This window comes from Lottia gigantea, assembly GCF_000327385.1.
Source record: "Lottia gigantea unplaced genomic scaffold LOTGIsca_117, whole genome shotgun sequence".
Taxonomy (NCBI): Eukaryota; Metazoa; Mollusca; class Gastropoda; family Lottiidae; genus Lottia; species Lottia gigantea.
In genome coordinates, this window is record NW_008707167.1 from 516,741 (window position 1) to 540,702 (window position 23,962).

Here is a 23,962-nt window from a genome sequence, read left to right on the forward strand (position 1 = left end):
GCCAAGACTGCCAAACTTACAGAGTTGATAAAGGTTAGTTCCATTTCAAACTGAGTTGTGATTTGTTCTGTTTTTGGATTATTTTATCTCTGCCTTCTTTTTTTCAACTGGATCAGTGGTTCAGTAAGATAGACACCTGCTAACAAACTTTGAATTTCAGGGTCTCGCTGTTCCCACAAGTTCTTTTCATTTTTGTTTGTAGTTTAGTAAACACAGATAAATTGATAAGTTGACAGGCTTTTATCTCTCAATCTGTTTAAGATGCAGAGTTTATATTAGATTAAAGGTTCGTCATTTTCAGTGGTTGACTTGAGTTTTTCATATCATTGTCATAGAACTATTTGGTCAAAAGTGATAGTTATGAACAAAAACCTAGTTGGATTCTTTTATTGCGCATTTTGAATATGGATTTGAGGGCTCAAATTTTGATGGTGAGATGTGAACACTATTAAATTCTGAGACTAAGGTATGATTTGTCAAACGGATGGCGAACCTGTCCCTTTAATGATTATTTCCATGGTAACAAAGTAAGTTTTGTAAGTTTGATATTTTAGTTGAGTGAGAGACAGAAACATAAACTAGTAGAAGAAAAGGAAGAGAATATAGATATCACACAGGAACTCAGATTAACCAGGTAAATAAACAATTATCTCTCTCTCTTATTTCATATTCCACTAACACTGTTTCTAAACTGAATTCTTTTATCTGGTGTTTGCCAAGGGGCACAACCGTAGAAATGTCAAATTAAAGGGATTGTGAAGAGGTTTTTTAGAATTTGTATGTGTTTCAGGCACACTGATAGCATCAATTTGTACCATTCCAATTTTCAATCAGATGTCTGTGATTCCTGCAATTCCAATATTGAAACTCGTCTCAATACACCCTAACACTAAAACTAAGTGTTTGATGACGCCACCAATCGCTAAATGTGCTTTATCAAATAAAACCCTTTGAGATAAGTGATGTCATCTAACAATTTTATTGGAATTGCAGGAATCACAGACATCTGATTGAAAACTGGAACAGTGCAAATTGATGCTATCTGTGTCCATTTACACAAAAATGTTTACAAAACCTCTTTACAATCTCTTTAAGTTTTTTTAACCTAAATTATATATTTTTATATTTTAGAGAGCAGCTTCAACAACAGCATAGTGAGCTGATGTCAACTCGACGTGAACTCGCCCAATCTCATCGTGATGTTGAAAGATTAACCAGAGAATTAGAGGACTTTCATTCTCTATCACAAGTAAGTTTGGTTCATCCTCTAGCAGGGAAGGGAGTTAGGGGCTTGCTCACAGATATCAGGTATCAGGGGCCACAAAACTTTTACCATATTTAGCTGAGATTTTACTCAAATTTGAAACAGCCATTTCAGGTGCATGTCTGATTGTATCAAAGATAAATATACACGATTCCAATTTTCAATCAGACGTCTGTGGTTCCTGCATTTCCAAGTGTTTGATGACATCACTATTATGACTTTACCACATAAGTCCTTTCCAATCAGTGACGTCACACGATTAGTTGATTGAAAATAGGAATGGTGCAATTTGATGTTATAAGTGTCCCTGATATACATAAACAATTAAGAAAACCTCTTTACAATCTTTTTAAAATTTAATTTCTTTCAGAGCAAAGAGTCTGACACTGTGAGACTAGCTGAAGAACTTGGTACAGCCAGAGCTCGGGAAGCAAAGGCTGAGGCAAGACTAACTGCTGAGGTTCAACAACTAGAGAGAGATCTAGATGAAGCCAGATTACAACTGGAAAAAGAGGTTTGTTTGGTTTATTGTGCTTAAATTTATTTGCATGAATTTATTCTGCATACACAGGGTTGTATCAATTGTTTCTCTTAAAGAACCTGGTCATGTATTCTCGAAACGATCTTAGCACTAGGATATGCTAGAAACAGTGTTAGAAGATAAGAACCTAGGACATCCTAGAAAAAGAGTTAGAAGATAAGAACCTAGGATATCCTAGAAAAAGAGTTAGAAGATAAGAACCTAGGACATCCTAGAAAAAGAGTTAGAAGATAAGAAACTAGGATTTCCTAGAAAAAGAGTAAGAAGATAAGAACCTAGGATATCCTAGAAAAAGAGTTAGAAGATAAGAACCTAGGATATCCTAGAAAAAGAGTTAGAAGATAAAAACCTAGGACATCCTAGAAAAAGAGTTAGAAGATAAGAACCTAGGACATCCTAGAAAAAGAGTTAGAAGATAAGAACCTAGGATATCCTAGAAAAAGAGTTAGAAGATAAGAACCTAGGATATCCTAGAAATAGAGTTACAAGATAAGAACCTAGGATATCCTAGAAAAAGAGTTAGAAGATAAGAACCTAGGACATCCTAGAAAAAGAGTTAGAAGATAAGAACCTAGGACATCCTAGAAAAGGAGTTAGAAGATAAGAACCTAGGACATCCTAGAAATAGAGTTAGAAGATAAGAACCTAGGATATCCTAGAAATAGAGTTACAAGATAAGAACCTAGGATATCCTAGAAAAAGAGTTAGAAGATAAGAACCTAGGATATCCTAGCTCTAAGATCGTTTTGAGAATAAAAGGCCTGGCAGAGTAATTATAATTAGTGATAAAGTAAAACTGTTGGTAAAATGCAACAGTTGACCTCTCCTTTGCCAACATCATGACAATACTGATAGGCTCTGATATCATAGAACTTCTTTCAAGGGAAAATTGAGATTAAATTTCACATGTCGTTGAAAAGTGTCCGATTGATAAAAAAATCAACAGCCCTGCTGTCTTGAGTCCAATGGGTAAATCTTCATTCATCTCAATGTTTTCTTGATTTTGTAGACAACTAAGAGCAAAGAGAGTGAGAAAGAAGTAAAATCGCTGAAGAATGAATTACAAAAAGAAATGGAGAGAAGGATGAAAGAACTGAATGAAATAGAGGAAGAGTATAAAGATCAACTGTTGAAATCTCACGATGAATTAGATTGTTTACAGAATGAATTGTTGACACGGAAACAGATCATTGATGTAGCCAATGAAACATTAGTTATTAAGGTAAGTTGTTGACATGGAAACAGATAATTGATGTAGCCAATGAAACATTAGTTATTAAGGTAAGTTGTTGACATGGAAACAGATAATTGATGTAGCCAATGAAACATTAGTTATTAAGGTAAGTTGTTGACATGGAAACAGATCATTGATGTAGCCAATGAAACACTAGTTATTAAGGTAAGTTGTTGACATGGAAACAGATCATTGATGTAGCCAATGAAACACTAGTTATTAAGGTAAGTTGTTGACATGGAAACAGATAATTGATGTAGCCAATGAAACATTAGTTCATGGAAACAGATAATTGATGTAGCCAATGAAACACTAGTTATTAAGGTAAGTTGTTGACCTGGAAACAGATAATTGATGTAGCCAATGAAACATTAGTTATTAAGGTAAGTTGTTGACATGGAAACAGATCATTGATGTAGCCAATGAAACATTAGTTATTAAGGTAAGTTGTTGACATGGAAACAGATCATTGATGTAGCCAATGAAACACTAGTTATTAAGGTAAGTTGTTGACATGGAAACAGATAATTGATGTAGCCAATGAAACATTAGTTATTAAGGTAAGTTGTTGACATGGAAACAGATCATTGATGTAGCCAATGAAACATTAGTTATTAAGGTAAGTTGTTGACATGGAAACAGATCATTGATGTAGCCAATGAAACATTAGTTATTAAGGTAAGTTGTTGACATGGAAACAGATCATTGATGTAGCCAATGAAACATTAGTTATTAAGGTAAGTTGTTGACATGGAAACAGATCATTGATGTAGCCAATGAAACATTAGTTATTAAGGTAAGTTGTTGACATGGAAACAGATCATTGATGTAGCCAATGAAACATTAGTTGACATGGGAATATATAATTGATGTAGCCAGTTACGCAGGTGAGAGGGGCTGACATGGAAAAAACGTTGTTCGGATGGGACAATAAAACGAGGCCCTTTGTGATACAGGCTGTGCAGATCCCTCGACAGTTGGAAATATAAAAAGAGCAGGCTAATGCTTCTGCCCTGCCAAAATTTCCCTCATTGCAAATTTCCCACGTGGTGCAGAAAAGTAGGACGTAAAAGTCGATTTATTTCATTTCATTTCACTTTTGTTCAGTTACAGATACTCTGGAAGAAATACTTGAGATTTTAAGTTGTTTATACTTGTAAAAAATATCTGTCTGTCTGTTTATATTTCATTTTATTTTGTATGATTTGTAGGAATCAGAGATAGTTCGACTACAAACCAAAGTTTCGGGCTACGAGAGAGCAGCCATGTCTGTTGTTCAAACTAAAGAATCAAAACAAACACAATATCATCAATCTTTTAAATCTAGCGGACATCAGTCTCAAGGACAGACAACTCATCATTATAAACAAACGGTGGTGCACCCTATTGGTCACTCTCAACCAATCAGTAATCAACCAGGATCCATAACTCTTCCAACACATCAACAAACAGCATTACATTCGAGCGACTATAGTCAAATCAGTCAGCATCATAATGACTCCATAAACAGCATTCCCGAGAAATTAGCCAATCAAAATGACCAGTTTAGTAATGAAATGCGCAATAGAAATGAGGAAATTGGACATCACAGTGGACAAAATAGCCACCATATTGGACAAGATGGTCACCATGACAATAAACAAAATGGCCACCATGTGAACCCTGAACTAAAGAGTCGTGTATTACCACCACCTCAGTATTATATCGAAGGGTTAAGTGAAATCTCTGGAGAAAATATTTTACCTCCTTATGTCTTATCGAGTCGTGAAAATAAAAAACCCACAATAATTAGTGAATCAATGAATGAACCAATGAGATTGTCGGATTTAAGTCACATGATGGATGAATCAACCAATGAGCAGCCAGAAGGTTTAATAAGAATGAGCAATCAGTCAAGAGGTCTGTCGGAAGACGGAGATTTTCCAGTTTTACAATATGGTGAGTAGGAATATCCTAGTAGGAGTTTGAATAAGCCAGTGTTTTGAAGTTATTTGAAAACTTTTTCGTTCCATTTTTTTTTTCCAACGATGGGATTTTGTGACTCAAACAAAAGGTGTTTTCCTAGAAGCATTCGACACTGAATACAATTTTTGTTTGCGTCACGAAATCCCAGGTAGAAATTTGATTGGATGGTTGTGTCATCAAACTGACAAATGTTCAAGAGGCCAGTGGACCTAACTGAAGTGGCTATATTGAAAATAAAAGCTAATAAAAAGTGGAACAAACATTTGGTCGAATTTTTATTTAATTTGAGGGTTTGAGAATAATAGGCAAATCAACAAATTGCTTCGCCCACCCCTCCTAAATATTTTATCATTGAGTTTTTAATTGTCTCGTGTTGTAAACTCAAGTCTGCAGCCCCTACTCCACCACTCTGCCTGTTTCCTAGAAACCCCACTGATTAAAAGATATGTTTTATAGACCCAGTAACTGCTGTAGATTCTTATGAAATATCAGAGGTTGATGTTACACTTAGTCCAGAAAATGGGTAGGTTTTTATCAAGATTGTTATAATCTTGTTTGTGTGTTGTTTAATATTTGCCTATTTCATCTTATTAAAAACAAGAGTAGTATGCTATATAAACTGATGGTTACAATGTAAATTGTTGAAACGTTGTATACAATAAAACTCAGGAGTAGTATACTATATAAACTAATGATAACAATGTAAATTGTTGAAACGTTGTGTACAATAAAACTCAGGAGTAGCTAACCATAATTTTACCATTATTTTAGATATGATGAGATCAGAGAAAGATTGAGGTGTAATGCTTTACGACAGCAGATGATAGAACACGAGTTAAAGATGTTGGCAACTGAAGATGATATCGAAATAGCTTCTGTTGAATTTAATAATTAAACTGTTGGTTTGTGTTAATATTGTATGCCAAGGGAGATAAATATCAAATTATTTTTTGATGTAAATCATGTAAAACATTCCGTCCAAGTAATATTTATTATTAAAAAACTTATATAAAACATGGTGTTTGTTTAAATATCAATCATTAATAACAATCAGCTGAGTTTAATTCAGTTGTAAACTGGTGGTTCTTTCTTCAAATTAGCAGAATAATGATGGTAAAGATCAATTGAAAATACATTAAACACAAATAAGTGGTAACATTAAACACAAATAAGTGGTAACATTAAACACAAATAAGTGGTAACATTAAACACAAATAAGTGGTAATCTTCATGCCTTCTGATTCAAACATTTCTAAAGCTATCAATAAATAAACCATGTACCAACCAAATTGCAAAAGGAAACCCGAAATGCATGAGCATCATATTGGCAAAATATTGGCAGAAACTAATGAACTTTTTACATAATGAAGTATATTGATCATTAGTGAGTAAGTAAATCCACTTTATAGTCAAGCCAACTCAATGTCAAACTGTACTTGTGTCAACCCATCTCAAAGTCAAACTGTATTCATGTCAACCCATCTCAAAGTCAAACTGTACTAGTGTCAACCCATCTCAAAGTCCAACTGTACTTGTGTCAACCCAACTCATAGTCAAACTGTACATGTGTCAACCCAATTCAAAGTCAAACTGTACTTGTGTCAACCCAACTCAATGTCAACCTGTAGTTGTGTCAACCCAACTCAATTTCAAACTGCGCTAGTTTCAAACCAATTATATTACCGAACCATTCAAATATAAACCATTAACTGTATCCAATCCACTGTCAAATCGTCCACTGTCATTTCAAATATAAACCACTCACTGCATCCAATCCACTGTCAAATCATCCACTGTCATTTCAAATATAAACCATTCACAGCATCCAATCCACTGTCAAATCGTCTACAGTCATTTCAAATATAAACCACTCACTGCATCCAATCCACTGTCAAATCGTCTACTGTCATTTCAAATATAAACCATTCACTGTATCCAATCCACTGTCAAATCGTCCTCTGTCATTTCAAATATAAACCATTCCCTGTATCCAATCCACTGTCAAATCATCCTCTGTCATTTCAAATATAAACCACTCACTGTATCCAATCCACTGTCAAATCGTCTACTGTCATTTCAAATATAAACCATTCACTGCATCCAATCCACTGTCAAATCGTCTACTGTCATTTCAAATATAAACCATTGACTGTATCCAATCCACTGTCAAATCATCCTCTGTCATTTCAAATATAAACCACTCACTGCATCCAATCCACTGTCAGATCGTCCACTGTCATTTCAAATATAAACCATTCACTGCATCCAATCCACTGTCAAATCGTCTACTGGCATTTCAAATATAAACCATTCACAGCATCCAATCCACTGTCAAATCATCCTCTGTCATTTCAAATATAAACCATTCACTGCATCCAATCCACTGTCATTTCAAATATAAACCACTCACTGTATCCAATCCACTGTCAAATCATCCACTGTCATTTCAAATATAAACCACTCACTGCATCCAATCCACTGTCAAATCGTCTACTGTCATTTCAAATATAAACCACTCACTGTATCCAATCCACTGTCAAATCATCCTCTGTCATTTCAAATATAAACCATTCACTGTATCCAATCCACTGTCAAACCGTCCACTGTCATTTCAAATAAAAACCATTCCCTGTATCCAATTCACTGTCAAATCGTCCACTGTCATTTCAAATATAAACCACTCACTGTATCCAATCCACTGTCAAATCATCAATAACCAGCGTTGTAAACTGAATCTGAATTCTGATCAATATCGTTCATTTTAATCTCTAATTTATTTTCAATGTCTTTTAATCTCTCATCAATCGACTTGGATCCAAAAATATTTCTGTTAAAAATGACGAATATTGGTATAGTTAAGCAGATCAGCAATAATAAAACGGAAACTGTGTAGTCCAGGACCGACGTGGTGAAATTTGATGGTCTATGTACGTGACATTCCGGGTGTATAGCTATCTGCGATGTACATCCGGTACCATTCCATATGGCCACAAACAAACAGAAGGCCGCACAAATCATTTCAAACACACAGTGTAACAAAACCTGAAATAAAAAATAGAATTCATTAAAGGGACAGATACGCCATCCGTTCTACCAATCTACCTTAGTCTCAAAAATGAGATTTTTTAAAAATTAAACTAGTCCATTACAGTGTAATCTTAGCCTTCAAATCCATGTGTCAAGAATTATGCGCGTTTAAATTTTAAAATGACAACTCGTCTTTTCTTAAGGTATACAGAACAGACATAGAGAAAGAGAAAGTGAAATTTCTAGTTTGAGGTATTTTGAAGGAATTTCTAGTACTTCTGAAGACTATTTACATAAATTTCAAACCCAAAACCATCAGAAAAATCTGTCGAAAATGGCGAACCTGTCTCTTTACAGACTAGAAATATGATATGGCTCTTGATCTAAGTCTGTCTGATGCTGAGGGCTTGATCAACAAATAAATGAATTAAAGGACACAGAATACCTCGGGGATGGTTCACAAAAAATATAATAAAAACATCCTCATGTTCTGGCTTTCTCATTTGTCAATCAATGAATTTTTTGGTTTATTTCTTGGATTTTGATTCTATTTTAGTTAAGTTTCTTTGAAGCAGGCCCTAGCGTTCAGTTTACATATTTTTTAACTAGCTTTAAGAATAGGTTCATAAAAAAGACAAAATGTTTTTGCTAAAGTTCAGAACTGAACTGAGCTCATGAATCGTCTGGAGACAATTCGACGCGATCAACATCAATAATTATGAAGTTTCCCTCTCCTCTGTCTTATGGGCCCTTGTCATTCTGGTTATTGTCATCAGTAATTGCTAATCGTTTTATGAAACATTCAGCTTTACGGAAACTGCCGAGGATTGCCGAATGTTATCAAATATGAAGAAGATGTTCTCTTGTTGTAATGCAATATCGAAGTACAGATCTAGATGTTTCCTAACTAAGGCAAATGCATCATGCCAAATTTGACAAAAGAACTTGGTTACAAAATTAGAATTAAAAATATGACATCCGGTAAATATATAGCTTATTTGATGTCTATGGTAAAGTTGATAATTGTTTGGGATGAAAGACATAACTGACTTCAAAGACGAATCGATTTCTGCTTCATAGATAAAAAAAACCCTAGTTACAGCCCTGGTAGCAGGCCTTTTAAAGGGACATGTTCTCCACCCATTTGACCAATCGTATCCTAGCCTCGGAAAAGGGAATTTGTTAGCTTAGTTAATTAGTAATAGTGTTCATAACTCAAAATTTAGGCCATCAAATCTATGAGTGTATACACGAGTTATCCGCTTATGAAAGTTAAAATGACGACAAAAGAAAGTGAAATGCCTATTTTTAATCATATTTGAAAGGGTCAGTGGTGAACTTACAAGAATAGACGTTGTCAGAGGGAACTTACAAGAATAGACGTTGTAAGAGGGAACTTACAAGAATAGACGTTGTCAGAGGGAACTAACAAGAATAGACGTTGTCAGAGGGAACTAACAAGAATAGACGTTGTCAGAGGGAACTTACAAGAATAGATGTTGTCAGAGGGAACTTACAAGAATAGACGTTGTTAGAGGGAACTTACAAGAATAGACGTTGTCAGAGGGAACTTACAAGAATAGACGTTGTCAGAGGGAACTTACAAGAATAGACGTTGTCAGAGGGAACTTACAAGAATAGATGTTGTCAGAGGGAACTTACAAGAATAGACGTTGTCAGAGGGATCTTACAAGAATAGACGTTGTCAGAGGGAACTTACAAGAATAGACGTTGTCAGAGGGATCTTAGAAGAATAGATGTTGTCAGAGGGAACTTACAAGAATAGACGTTGTCAGAGGGAACTTACAAGAATAGATGTTGTTAGAGGGAACTTACAAGAATAGACGTTGTTAGAGGGATCTTACAAGAATAGACGTTGTTAGTGGGAACTTACAAGAATAGACGTTGTTAGAGGGATCTTACAAGAATAGACGTTGTCAGAGGGATCTTACAAGAATAGACGTTGTCAGAGGGAACTTACAAGAATAGACGTTGTCAGAGGGATCTTACAAGAATAGACGTTATCAGAGGGAACTAACAAGAATAGACGTTGTCAGAGGGAACTTACAAGCATAGACGTTGTTAGAGGGAACTTACAAGAATAGACGTTGTCAGTGGGAACTTATAAGAATAGACGTTGTTAGAGGGAACTTACAAGAATAGACGTTGTCAGTGGGGGACCATTCTGGTTCATGTTTCTCCAATCAACAAATACTATAGCACCTCCAATAACACCCTGAAATATACAGGATCGTGATACATTAATTATTTAATCAGAGAGGTTGGGATACAATACGTTTCAGCTTCGAGGAAGCGCAACAGAGGGTTCTATCTAAAGAAAACTTTTGAAAAATAGAAAACATGGTGCATTCTTGGCAATAATTTTTTTTGCGGGACAAACTGCTTTTGAAGAACCCCGCTCCTGTACTGGCGCAGCAACTGTAAACTCGGTGAGTTGAAGAAACTTACCAAGGCCCCGGTCCAGATGGAAGATCCTGTGAAGAAGGTCAATAAAGGTTCATCATCTATAGCATACACTGTAATAATACCCATCAACATCGACGCGCAGCTAACAGACAGTAGAATTAACGATAATCTTAAATACCACTTTAATACCACTGTAAACTTTCTATCTCGATATACTGAAAATACAAATATTAAAAGATTGTAATTGCGATTAGTGACGTCATTAAACACTTAGTTCTAGTGAAATTGCAGACATCTGATAGAAAGAATGATGTAAATTGATGCTATCAGTGTCCCCGATACACATACAAATTAAGAAAACCTCTTTACAATTTATCTAAGATGGTTTTGATATTAGAAATATGCATTAAATTTGTATTCAAGGTTTGCCATTATATATCCTACTTGCCAATACCCACTGTTTAGATCAAAACTTGTCAATATTAACAATCACCTGACGAGGATATAAAATCGGTAATAGAAGGTTTAAGTATATATTTATTTAATTAATTGACTGTTTGATCCCGATAATCAATACAAAAACGCTATGGACTGAACGCTTTGGAATAAGTACAATCGGCGATGTGTACTCGCTTGTAGTTATTCTCATAAATCGTCAACTGTATTAATACCAATGTAATTTTGCTTACTCTGAATAATGTAAGGTCTCTGGTTGTGTTGAGGAAGACTCTTGAACGACTTGAACAAAACAAAAGAATAATTACTGGGGGTAAAAATAGGGGACAGACTGACTCAATGGGGGGGGGGGGACAATGTCGAGACTGAATGCAAAATGCAGCAACTCTGTGGAGACGTCATAGTCGCAAACCTCTCATATGGCGTCTGAGAGGGCTATCCCAAGAAAATTATCAAAATATTAAATTGATTTGGTGCATTTTGACATATATTTTTGGGTAAAAAGTATAAAAATCATATCTTTCAATTTGTGAAAAATTTAGGTTTTTCTGTAACCTCACTGGCGTCGTGACTGAAGTATGCTAGCAATTGTCTAGATTGCTCATCAAACAAATAAATCATGATCAATCAATAAAAAGAATGAATGCCAATCCAGGTTTCATTTGAATAATGGTTCTTACATTGTTTAGGCCGTGATACGAGAACTCGGCCTTATCTAATATTTATACACATTTCCTTTACGAGGCGAGAAGGAATACGAGTTTAAGTAGACCGTTAACGATTGATATGCACCTCCGGGATACAAGGAGCAATTTAATAATTCCCAAGTTAAAAAAACAGAATCTAACACAATGCTAGGTTGTTTTTTTAGTAATTATTAAATGACATGTAAAGTACTGTTTCGCATGTTGCTTGAAATTGAAATGAAGTCTATATCATTATTGTAAATACAGTTTCCAATTGAGTTTTACATCAGTGGCTCAAAGACAGGAGAATCAAACTCATATTGTAATCGTAGCCATACGATGGGCAATCTACGGGAGTGAAGGGGGTAGGGACTGACCACCCAAGAAAAGAGGTTGGACCGGTTTTTGCCCCTCCCCCCTCTCCAACTTCACTATTTTTTTTATCAGTTTACATAGTGAAAGCGTTCCCTTTGCAAAGCTCCCCTCCCCCGGTGTCCCCCCGATCGCTCCCCTCACCAATGTTTTCTTTGTGAAGCCACTGTCCCATTGTTCCCTAAAATCAACAGTTTAATGGTTCCTAAAATCTCCCATCCAAATTTATGACACGCACCTGTAAAATGAAAAATGACAGATTTTGAACGAGCGTGATGGTGAATAAATTTTATTCGAAACCAAATCCCTGACTATTTCTCATATTTCAGTTTGCCTGACATAGTCATTAACAGCTCGTGGCAGATTGACTGAGTGTTTGACAATCATAGGATAAATACAGAGCTAGGAACAATCAGGTAATCATTGGTTGTAATCAGCTACTTGTAATGTCATTATATCAGTTACAAGTAGATCAAATTAGCTACCAGTTTTATGACTATAGATATTAGCTTAAGTAGTCTTCTAAGAAAGAAAGAAGAAACAGCTATATTTAGGCCTACAATGATAACAACTTAGGTTCACAAAGGATCCTTTCTATCAGCTGATCCTTGGCCAAACCTTCAATTTGTTAAGTATGTATTTAAGATGTACTTGAAAGATGTATTCCCGGTGTATAATAAAGGAATTCTCCAATGTATAATAAGGCAGTCCCCAGTGTGTAATATACAGAGATGTATAGCAATTTTGTTAAAATAATATCCATGTTAAAGCCTGCTGGAATATTGATTCTAAACTTGTTTATATCGCCTGTTCCTCCTCAAAATAAACTATATAGTTAAAACTTGGAAATAATAAAACAGAACTTGAATCATGTTGTTACTCAGTGTATCGGGGACACCGATAGCGTCAATTTCCATCATTCGAACTTTTAACCAGACGTCTGTGGTTCCTGTAGTTCCACTAAAGATAAGTGTTTGATGGCATCACTATTTGCAAAATATACTCTTAGTTTTAATGGAGTTGCAGGAACCACAGACGTCTGATTGAAAATTGGAATGGTAGAAATTGATACTATCAGTGTCCACAATACACATAGAAAACCTCTTTACAATCTCTTTATTGCTATGTTGGCCTGACATTTACCCCAAAAAAATTAAGTCATAGACTCTGTTTGTGGGTAGAGTTCCTCTTCAAAATACTAGAAGTCCTAAGGTTGTCCTATGTTACTTGTTATGTTATGCCAGAATAATAATTAATAATAATTAAATATAGAAAAGGTGGAACGGCATTTCAGAAGCAAAGATAAATTTAACATAGCGGCTAATGTAGGCTTGAAGATACTTCAGTGTTTTGATTCGAATGTAATTTATCGAGATTATGGTTTTTTAACTTTAATCATTTATTTAAATCTACACAGAAAAAACAATTAATAACATCAATTAAGAAGAGATAATCATATTGAACCCGGGGCCATAAAACATTTCTCACGCTCAGCTAATGTTTTACACAAATTCATAATACCCCTCGTTTCAAGAAAAGTTAATATTTAAAGATTAATCTGATGATATCAGAAACATTGTGTCCTAAGGAATAGACTGATATATTTTTTTTTGATAGAATCAGTTATGTATCTGTAATAGCTTTCAGAAATTTGAGTAAAATCTCGCTAAGTATAAAAAGTTTTGTGTCCTCGGGACCGTGACAAATAGAACTGAATTGAACCAAGTTAATTGATGAGTAATTCTGGTTTTTTCAATCACCTTACGTTAAGCAAGTCTCTATTTCGTGTTAACTTGACCGTCATTTCTAAGATTCCATGGTGCTAATTGACGTATATTTCTTCTATATAGATGACCCCGGCTGTTTATATTGATTTGACTGGAGGATTTCAAGTTGAAATAAAACACACAGTGTTTTTTATAACAACTGAAGATTAAAGATGTAAAAATGAAAGAGTTTAAATAATGAGAAAAGAAGTAAAGTAAGAAGTAAAATCAATAATAATTTCTTTCTTTTCTCTGTCTCATTTCTCTTCTTATTCTCTTTCTTAACACATCTAAAGTTATTCTGTCCTCTAGAATTAAGAAACAAATAGATTCAATCTTGAAACCAGTATCTTTTTTCAACACATTTAAAGGTATTCTGTCCTCTTGACTGACTACAAAAGTTTTTAGTCCATGATCTAGTGTTTTCACATCAAATACTTTGTTGAATACTTAAACCAAGTACTAATGATCCGCACCGCAAAACAAGCCCAAAATCCAAACAACATTTTAGCAACATATTGGTAGCAGCTAATGAACTTTTCACATGAAGAAGTATGTCAATTATAAATGAGTAAGTATTTATAAATAAACGATTTAATTGTGGCTATATAAAGTTGGATCAAAGTACCAGGTCCCTAAGTAAAGCTATGTAAAAACTTCCCAGAGACGTAAAACTGTAATTTACCGATCATCTGATATCTTGTCTAGATCATGTCCTCTCGTTATTATGTTTATATAAGCAAACGATATTGGATTTATTAACACAATTAAACAAGTAGTGCTATCATTAAATCGAGTTTCAATAATTACTCTGTTAAAACCATGATAGTTCAGTATCGGCTCCAGCCTCCAGAGAATGGAAAGATTCAAACTCCGATGAAGTGTATAGGCCAATGGAACGTCTGAGAACAGTGCAAGGGTTGTAGCATTAGAAACGTTTCGAAAACAGAATTGATTTGTTATATTATGACAAATATTTTGGGCTTAAACGTACAAACAAAAAATCATATTTTTGATTTCTGAAAAGATAAAGTGGGGGTTCTATTAAGGGAAACAAACCATTTCCCTAGGGGGCAAATGCTACCTGTACACTCACTGACAGCCTAAAAAATAAAATCTTTGGACGATTGGAGCATATCCCTTAATTATTCCTTTTGAAGAAGAAAGATGAAAGAGGATAAAAAATTTTCTAGTGGTGATAGTGCACAAACCAGATAACACGCAGTAGTTTTGCCACGATTATAATGACATTTTAAAAGGAATTGTGGAATGTCCGTGAAATTGTGATTAATGATGTAGGATCATTGTCTTTAGAGTCACTTCAACTCTCATACACGACACTAGACTTAAAATCGGGGTTTTATCAAATAATAGTTATGTCTTATATACTACTTAAATCGTATATTGACAGATAATATGCGTTCAAATCAGCATGTAAATACTATCTCATGTGCTATCAAGTTAATCGCATATCCACAACAAGTAGCGTCCATTCAAAGTGAACGCTCTATAGGTATTTGTCTCAACTTATTGCCTTTTGAACTCTAAATTAGCCATGAATAGGGCCAGCCGATCTGTGAAATGTTTTAAAAGAAGCTAATTTCAACTGATTTGGATAGGTATGCGTCAAATTAAGTGTTAAGCCCAATTCTTTTACACAAGTAAAACAAGTTTCTTTCAACAATAAAATAAAGAAGAAGTCTTCTATAGTATTAAAACAAGATGTGGCTCGTGCACTATGACTGGCTGTAGTCTACCATTTTTACGAAATAAGAAATATGCGACTTAATATGTTTCTTTAACATGTATGTGTATCGGCCACGATAATTTCACTAAAACTAGCAGTTTCTGGCGTAATTACCTACAAAATATTCTTAAACACACAATGCCTTTCGCGATAAGAAACGTCATAAAACACTTAGTATTAGTGGAATTGCAGGAACCATAATCGTCTGATTGAAAATTGGAATGGTGCAAATTGGTGCTATCAGTGTCCCCGATACACTAAAATTTAATCCCAGTTTAAGAAACAATGGTTTACACGATAAGTCAGCAAACCCTTTAACCTTCCTGATGGATGATCTTTTGTTATTTTGTTGGTCGTATAAATTGTGCTTCTAATGGAAGAGTTTTTTCATTTGCAAAAATCAAATCGACATCAATGATTGCAAAAAATACAACTAAATGCAAATTTATTCAGATTCGTTGTCCCCTTGTCCTCAAGCCACATCTATTGCTTCAAAGATAATATAAAAATTATGCATTCAGACAATATCGTGATACCGTATTATTCTACTGACGTTTATTGGACGAATGTTTTCTCGTGGAAATCTCGACTTATTGTCAAATTGTCAAATAAAGTCAACAAATGTGATTTGGATGTGATTCGACATGGCGGATTAATACATAATTAATAGGAGATAGTCTGCTCCTAGAATGGTTAGATCATTAATCCAATAATAGAACTTTCTATTATAGTCCAAAACCCACACCCAAACTCGATGCCTATTTGACAGTACATGTATAGTCGTACTTATATCTTGACTACAAAAGTCACCTTTCTTGTATCTGCACAATGTCAAGCTTACAAACTTTGTCTTATACCTTGACCGAAATAGTCACCTTTCTTGTATCATGTAAGTTTGTAAATGAAGTCATTTGTTTGGTTTGTACGCCGGCGAATACAGCCAACCAGAAGCCTGAACAGAAAATCTGTGAACACAAAGCCACAATGTTTACAGCTTTTCCATTGAGGACTCTGATTGACTGTATTCTCTACATTCCGTGATACACGAATAGTGACTATTGTAGTCCAGGTGAAAGTGCGAAGTTTGTAATAGCTTGACATTGTGAAGATGTAGATCTATCCACTTCCACTTTCCACTTCTAATGCGAAACGACTGATCCAGCATGGTTGAAAACTGCTTAAACAATTGATGGATGGTCAACATTCATACACCAGATAAGAGTAAGAAACAGTTTTCGATTTAGTTTCAGACTAGCTGAGACTAGTTGTTAGAAGTGGTATAATTCTCAGATAATGTATTATAAATCTTTGATCGTTAATGGTATTGTCGTCATTATACAAACGGGCAGCCTAGATAGTATTATTCCCCTTTCCTACTGCACAATTTGATTACTGAATCAGAATCCAATTCAGTTCGATTCGATTTGGTTCGGTTTGCTAACACGAAATTTCGTGTATAGCTAAAAGATGTAGCCGAAGACGACATTTAAAACTACCAAAGTCAACTATCAAAGTCAACTGTCAAAGTCAACTATCAAAGTCAACTATCAAAGTCAACTATCAAAGTCAACTGTCAAAGTCAACTATCAAAGTCAACTATCAAAGTCAACTATCAAAGGCAACTATCAAAGTCAGATATTTCGTATATAGCTAAACAACCATCAACATTTAAACTATCTAGCTGTCAAAATTTGTCTAGCTTTCTAGACACGACATCCTGAACTCTATATCGAGATGTTATCTAGTTTAATTTCAGTTTTATTATTTTTTTATCTAGTGAATATACTCAGAAAGTAAAGTGCCGCCATGCTGATTTATTGACGAGTGGCGACCTCTTGTGTTTATAGAATAATTTTCTCCGTTGAGGAAAAGATTTTCTATCGATTCGTTGTAATAGAACTCAATTTTCCATTTTATTTTTTACATCTGTAATTTCTTTAAACGTAGGATTACCACGCTGCTATCAAGAATTAAATCATCGTTTTTCTTCTTCATTTGACAAATAGTTAAACCTGTTTTCATTCTATTGGAAATGCTGATAGCCTAAAGACCGGTCTAATCTATATGATATAGCTATCTAAACATCTATTCTATGGTAGCCTAAAGACCGGTCTAATCTATATGATATAGCTATCTGAACATCTATTCTATGGTAGTCTAAAGACTGGTCTAATCTATATGATATAGCTATCTGAACATCTATTCTATGGTATTCTAAAGACTGGTCTAATCTATATGATATAGCTATCTGAACATCTATTCTATGGTAGTCTAAAGACCGGTCTAATCTATATGATATAGCTATCTGAACATCTATTTTATAGTAGTCTAAAGACTGGTCTAATCTATATGATATAGCTATCTGAACATCTATTCTATGGTAGCCTAAAGACCGGCCTAATCTATATGATATAGCTATCTGAACATCTATTCTATGGTAGTCTAAAGACTGGTCTAATCTATATGATATAGCTATCTGAACATCTATTCTATGGTAGTCTAAAGACCGGTCTAATCTATATGATATAGCTATCTAAACATCTATTCTATGGTAGTCTAAAGACCGGTCTAATCTATATGATATAGCTATCTGAACATCTATTCTATGGTAGTCTAAAGACCAGTCTAATATATATCATATAGCTATCTGAACATCTGTTCTATGGTAGCCTAAAGACCGGTCTAATCTATATGATATAGCTATCTGAACATCTATTCTATGGTAGTCTAAAGACCGGTCTAATCTATATGATATAGCTATCAGAACATCTATTCTATGGTAGTCTAAAGACTGGTCTAATCTATATGATATAGCTATCTGAACATCTATTCTATAGTAGTCTAAAGACTGGTCTAATCTATATGATACAGCTATCAGAACATCTATTCTATAGTACTGGTAGTCTAAAGACCGGTCTAATCTATATGATATAGCTATCTGAACATCTATTCTATAGTACTGGTAGTCTAAAGACCGGTCTAATCTATATGATATAGCTATCTGAACATCTATTCTATGGTAGCCTAAAGACTGGTCTAATCTATATGATATAGCTATCTGAACATCTATTCTATAGTACTGGTAGTCTAAAGACTGGTCTAATCTATATGATATAGCTATCTGAACATCTATTCTATGGTAGTCTAAAGACCGGTCTAATCTATATGATATAGCTATCTGAACATCTATTCTATGGTAGCCTAAAGACCGGTCTAATCTATATGATATAGCTATCTGAACATCTATTCTATAGTACTGGTAGTCTAAAGACCGGTCTAATCTATATGATATAGCTATTTGAACATCTATTCTATAGTAGTCTAAAGACCGGTCTAATCTATATGATATAGCCATCTGAACATCTATTCTATAGTACTGATAGCCTAAAGATCGGTCTAATCTATATGATATAGCTATCTGAACATCTATTCTATGGTAGTCTAAAGACCGGTCTAATCTATATGATATAGCTATCTGAACATCTATTCTATGGTAGTCTAAAGACCGGTCTAATCTATATGATATAGCTATTTGAACATCTATTCTATAGTACTGATAGCCTAAAGATCGGTCTAATCTATATGATATAGCTATCTGAACATCTATTCTATGGTAGTCTAAAGACCGGTCTAATCTATATGATATAGCTATCTGAACATCTATTCTATAGTAGTCTAAAGACTGGTCTAATCTATATGATATAGCTATCTGAACATCTATTCTATGGTAGTCTAAAGACCGGTCTAATCTATATGATATAGCTATTTGAACATCTATTCTATAGTAGTCTAAAGACTGGTCTAATCTATATGATATAGCTATCTGAACATCTATTCTATGGTAGTCTAAAGACCGGTCTAATCTATATGATATAGCTATCTGAACATCTATTCTATGGTAGTCTAAAGACCGGTCTAATCTATATGATATAGCTATCTGAACATCTATTCTATGGTAGCCTAAAGACCGGTCTAATCTATATGATATAGCTATCTGAACATCTATTCTATGGTAGTCTAAAGAATGGTCTAATCTATATGATATAGCTATCTGAACATCTATTTTATAGTAGTCTAAAGACTGGTCTAATCTATATGATATAGCTATCTGAACATCTATTCTATAGTACTGATAGCCTAAAGATCGGTCTAATCTATATGATATAGCTATCTGAACATCTATTCTATAGTAGTCTAAAGACTGGTCTAATCTATATGATATAGCTATCTGAACATCTATTCTATGGTAGCCTAAAGACTGGTCTAATCTATATGATATAGCTATCTTTACATCCATTCTCAGCCATAAACACATATGTCTGGTTGGAAATAAAAGAATTAATAAGCTTATGACATGCCATGGAAAAATTTCCCTCCATTAACCCAGGTGCAAAGAAGTAGGACGTAAAGCTCCATTAATTTCATGTCATTTCAGTCATAGACACAAAATGAGTCCCGCGATTCCTTGGTTAAATTCAGGTATACATTCCGACTTTGTACAAGTGATCAACAGATCAATAAGGAAAACTAAGAGGTTATAACAGTAGCTCGACTACTATAGAAACTGGTTGAACCAAGTCCACGAGCCCCCAACCCTGAGGGGACCTACGCCAAGAAAAAAATGTAGGTGAGCATAATGTTATAAACAATTCCCCAAGGAAGAGGCCCAAACACACTTAGGTCGACGGACACCTATTCATTTAGTTGAGCCACTGGGTTATAAAACATTTGTTTAATCGGTTGGTATCTGAAAACCTGATCAAAATGAACTACATGTTCTATAGGATCATGTATCGGATCTAATTTGACAAACTATCAACATCTTAGACACGAACAGCCATCCTCCAATTCTTACAACCGAACAAATTAATCAATCGCACAAATAGAAATTGGATTTTTATTAGGGTTTTATTTGTACGGAGTATTGATATTTACTTAATGGATGTAAATTGGTTTATTCGTCTGTTTCTAATGGAACTATTTTCACTGATATAAAATCAGACGTTTTAGTCATTGACTAAATAATTTCATCTTGTAGTCAATAGTTAGGAATTAAGTGACAATTTCGAGTCGAAATTAGAATTTTTCTATACAATTCTGCTTGTCCGAAACTTTTCGACTGTTCCCGGGCTCTAATACATAACTAGCCAGACATAGCATAACATAACGTTCAAAATCTCTGTCGAAAGCTTGTCATCGTCACAAAGTTAAGCTATTAAGAACTGCGTCCAATACCTAGACTGCAATAGCCAACATATCAATCACCAAAGTTTGTAAATGCAGAGATTTGATACAGCCAATCAGAATCATCGGCAGAAAGTTTGTAAACACAAAGCTCTGATTGGCTGAATTCTCTGACGTACAATCAAATCAAATCGCTGCATTTCGTTATACAAGAGTAGTATAATATCTAGGTAAGACTGGGTAAGAGTCAGTTAGTTTCAGACTAGTATAATATACTATCAAAGACAAGGTAAGAGTCAGTTAGTTTCAAACTAGTATAATATCTATCAGAGATCTAGGTAAGAGTCAGTTAGTTTCAGACTAGTATAATATCTATCAGAGACTGGGTAAGAGTCAGTTAGTTTCAGACTAGTATAATATCTATCTGAGACTAGGTAAGAGTCAGCTAGTTTCAGACCAGTATAATATCTATCAGAGACTAGGTAAGAGTCAGTTAGTTTCAGACTAGTATAATATCTATCAGAGACTAGGTAAGAGTCAGCTAGTTTCAGACTAGTATAATATCTATCAGAAACTAGGTAAGAGTCAGCTAGTTTCAGACTAGTATAATATCTATCAGAGACTAGGTAAGAGTCAGTAAGTTTCAGACTAGTATAATATCTATCAGAGACTAGGTAAGAGTCAGCTAGTTTCAGACTAGTATAATATCTATCAGAGACTATGTAAGAGACAGCTAGTTTCAGACTAGTATAATATCTATCAGAGACTAGGTAAGAGTCAGTTAGTTTCAGACTAGTATAATATCTATCAGAGACTAGGTAAGAGTCAGTTAGTTTCAGACTAGTATAATATCTATCAGAGACTAGGTAAGAGTTAGCTAGTTTCATACTAGTATAATATCTATCTGAGACTAGGTAAGAGACAGCAAGTTTCAGACTAGTATAATATCTATCAGAGACTAGGTAAGAGTCAGTTAGTTTCAGACTAGTATAATATCTATCAGAGACTAGGTAAGAGTCAGCAAGTTTCAGACTAGTATAATATCTATCAGAGACTAGGTAAGAGTCAGTAAGTTTCAGACTAGTATAATATCTATCAGAGACTAGGTAAAAGACAGTAAGTTTCAGACTAGTATAATATCTATCAGAGACTAGGTAAGAGTCAGTTAGTTTCAGTCTAGTATAATATCTATCAGAGACTAGGTAAGAGTCAGTAAGTTTCAGACTAGTATAATATCTATCAGAGACTAGGTAAGAGACAGTAAGTTTCAGACTAGTATAATATCTATCAGAGACTAGGTAAGAGTCAGCTAGTTTCAGACTAGTATAATATCTATCAAAGACTAGGTAAGAGTCAGCTAGTTTCAGACTAGTATAATATCTATCAGAGACTAGGTAAGAGTCAGCTAGTTTCAGACTTGTATAATATCTATCAGAGACTAGGTAAGAGACAGCTAGTTTCAGACTAGTATAGTATCTATCAGAGACTAGGTGAGAGTCAGTTAGTTTCAGACTAGTATAATAACTATCAAAGACTAGGTGAGAGTCAGCTAGTTTCAGACTAGTATAATATCTATCAAAGACTAGGTAAGAGTCAGTTAGTTTCAGACTAGTATAATATCTATCAGAGACTAGGTAAGAGTTAGTTAGTTTCAGACTAGTATAATATCTATCAGAGACTAGGTAAGAGTTAGTTAGTTTCAGACTAGTATAATATCTATCTGAGACTAGGTAAGAGACAGCAAGTTTCAGACTAGTATAATATCTATCTGAGACTAGGTAAGAGTCAGTTAGTTTCAGACTAGTATAATATCTATCCGAGACTAGGTAATAGACAGTTAGTTTCAGACTAGTATAATATCTATCTGAGACTAGGTAAGAGACAGCAAGTTTCAGACGAGAATAATGTCTATCAAAGACTAGGTAAGAGTCAGCAAGTTTCAGACTTGTATAATATCTATCAGAGACTAGGTAAGAGACAGCTAGTTTCAGACTTGTATAATATCTATCAGAGACTAGGTTAGAGACAGCAAGTTTCAGACTAGTATAATATCTATCAGAGACTAGGTAAGAGACAGCTAGTTTCAGACTAGTATAATATCTATCAAAGACTAGGTAAGAGTCAGTTAGTTTCAGACTAGTATAATATCTATCTGAGACTAGGTCAGAGTCAGTTAGTTTCAGACTAGTATAATATCTATCAGAGACTAGGTAAGAGTCAGTCAGTTAGTTTCAGACTAGTATAATAACTATCAGAGACTAGGTAAGAGTCAGCTAGTTTCAGACTAGTATAATAACTATCAGAGACTAGGTAAGAGTCAGCTAGTTTCAGACTAGTATAATATCTATCAGAGACTAGGTAAGAGTCAGTCAGTTAGTTTCAGACTAGTATAATATCTATCAGAGACTAGGTAAGAGTCAGCTAGTTTCAGACTAGTATAATATCTATCAGAGACTAGGAAAGAGACAGTTAGTTTCAGAGTAGTATACTATCCATCAGAGACTAAGTAAGAGACAGTTAGTCTCAGACTAGTATAATATCTATCAGAGACTAGGTAAGAGACAGCTAGTTTCAGACTAGTATAATATCTATCAAAGACTAGGTAAGAGTCAGTTAGTTTCAGACTAGTATAATATCTATCAGAGACTAGGTAAGAGTCAGTTAGTTTCAGACTAGTATAATATCTATCAGAGACTAGGTAAGAGTCAGTAAGTTTCAGACTAGTATAATATCTATCAGAGACTAGGTAAGAGTCAGCTAGTTTCAGACTAGTATAATATCTATCAGAGACTAGGTAAGAGTCAGTTAGTTTCAGACTAGTATAATATCTATCAGAGACTAGGTAAGAGTCAGTTAGTTTCAGACTAGTATAATATCTATCAGAGACTAGGTAAGAGTCAGCTAGTTTCAGACTAGTATAATATCTATCTGAGACTAGGTAAGAGTCAGCAAGTTTCAGACTAGTATAATATCTATCAGAGACTAGGTAAGAGTCAGTTAGTTTCAGACTAGTATAATATCAATCAGAGACTAGGTAAGAGTCAGCAAGTTTCAGACTAGTATAATATCTAACAGAGACTAGGTAAGAGTCAGTAAGTTTCAGACTAGTATAATATCTATCAGAGACTAGGTAAGAGTCAGTAAGTTTCAGACTAGTATAATATCTATCAGAGACTAGGTAAAAGACAGTAAGTTTCAGACTAGTATAATATCTATCAGAGACTAGGTAAGAGTCAGTTAGTTTCAGTCTAGTATAATATCTATCAGAGACTAGGTAAGAGTCAGTAAGTTTC

At 34.5% G+C, this 23,962-nt stretch overlaps 2 protein-coding genes across 2 annotated transcripts; both read right to left on the reverse strand.

The window, feature by feature from the left end:
- Positions 1 to 7,713: 7,713 nt before the first annotated feature.
- LOTGIDRAFT_171616 (hypothetical protein) lies at positions 7,714 to 12,147 on the reverse strand (the record flags this gene model as incomplete). The annotated part of the gene is made up of 4 exons (XM_009047822.1): positions 7,714 to 8,046; positions 10,187 to 10,267; positions 10,501 to 10,673; positions 12,117 to 12,147. 4 exons carry the CDS (start codon positions 12,145 to 12,147, stop codon positions 7,714 to 7,716), a joined length of 618 nt encoding a protein of 205 aa, XP_009046070.1.
- A 5,415-nt stretch (positions 12,148 to 17,562) lies between these two features.
- On the reverse strand, positions 17,563 to 19,782 carry LOTGIDRAFT_171617 (hypothetical protein; the record flags this gene model as incomplete). The annotated part of the gene is made up of 2 exons (XM_009047823.1): positions 17,563 to 18,001; positions 18,164 to 19,782. 2 exons carry the CDS (start codon positions 19,780 to 19,782, stop codon positions 17,563 to 17,565), a joined length of 2,058 nt encoding a protein of 685 aa, XP_009046071.1.
- Between the last annotated feature and the right edge of the window lie 4,180 nt (positions 19,783 to 23,962).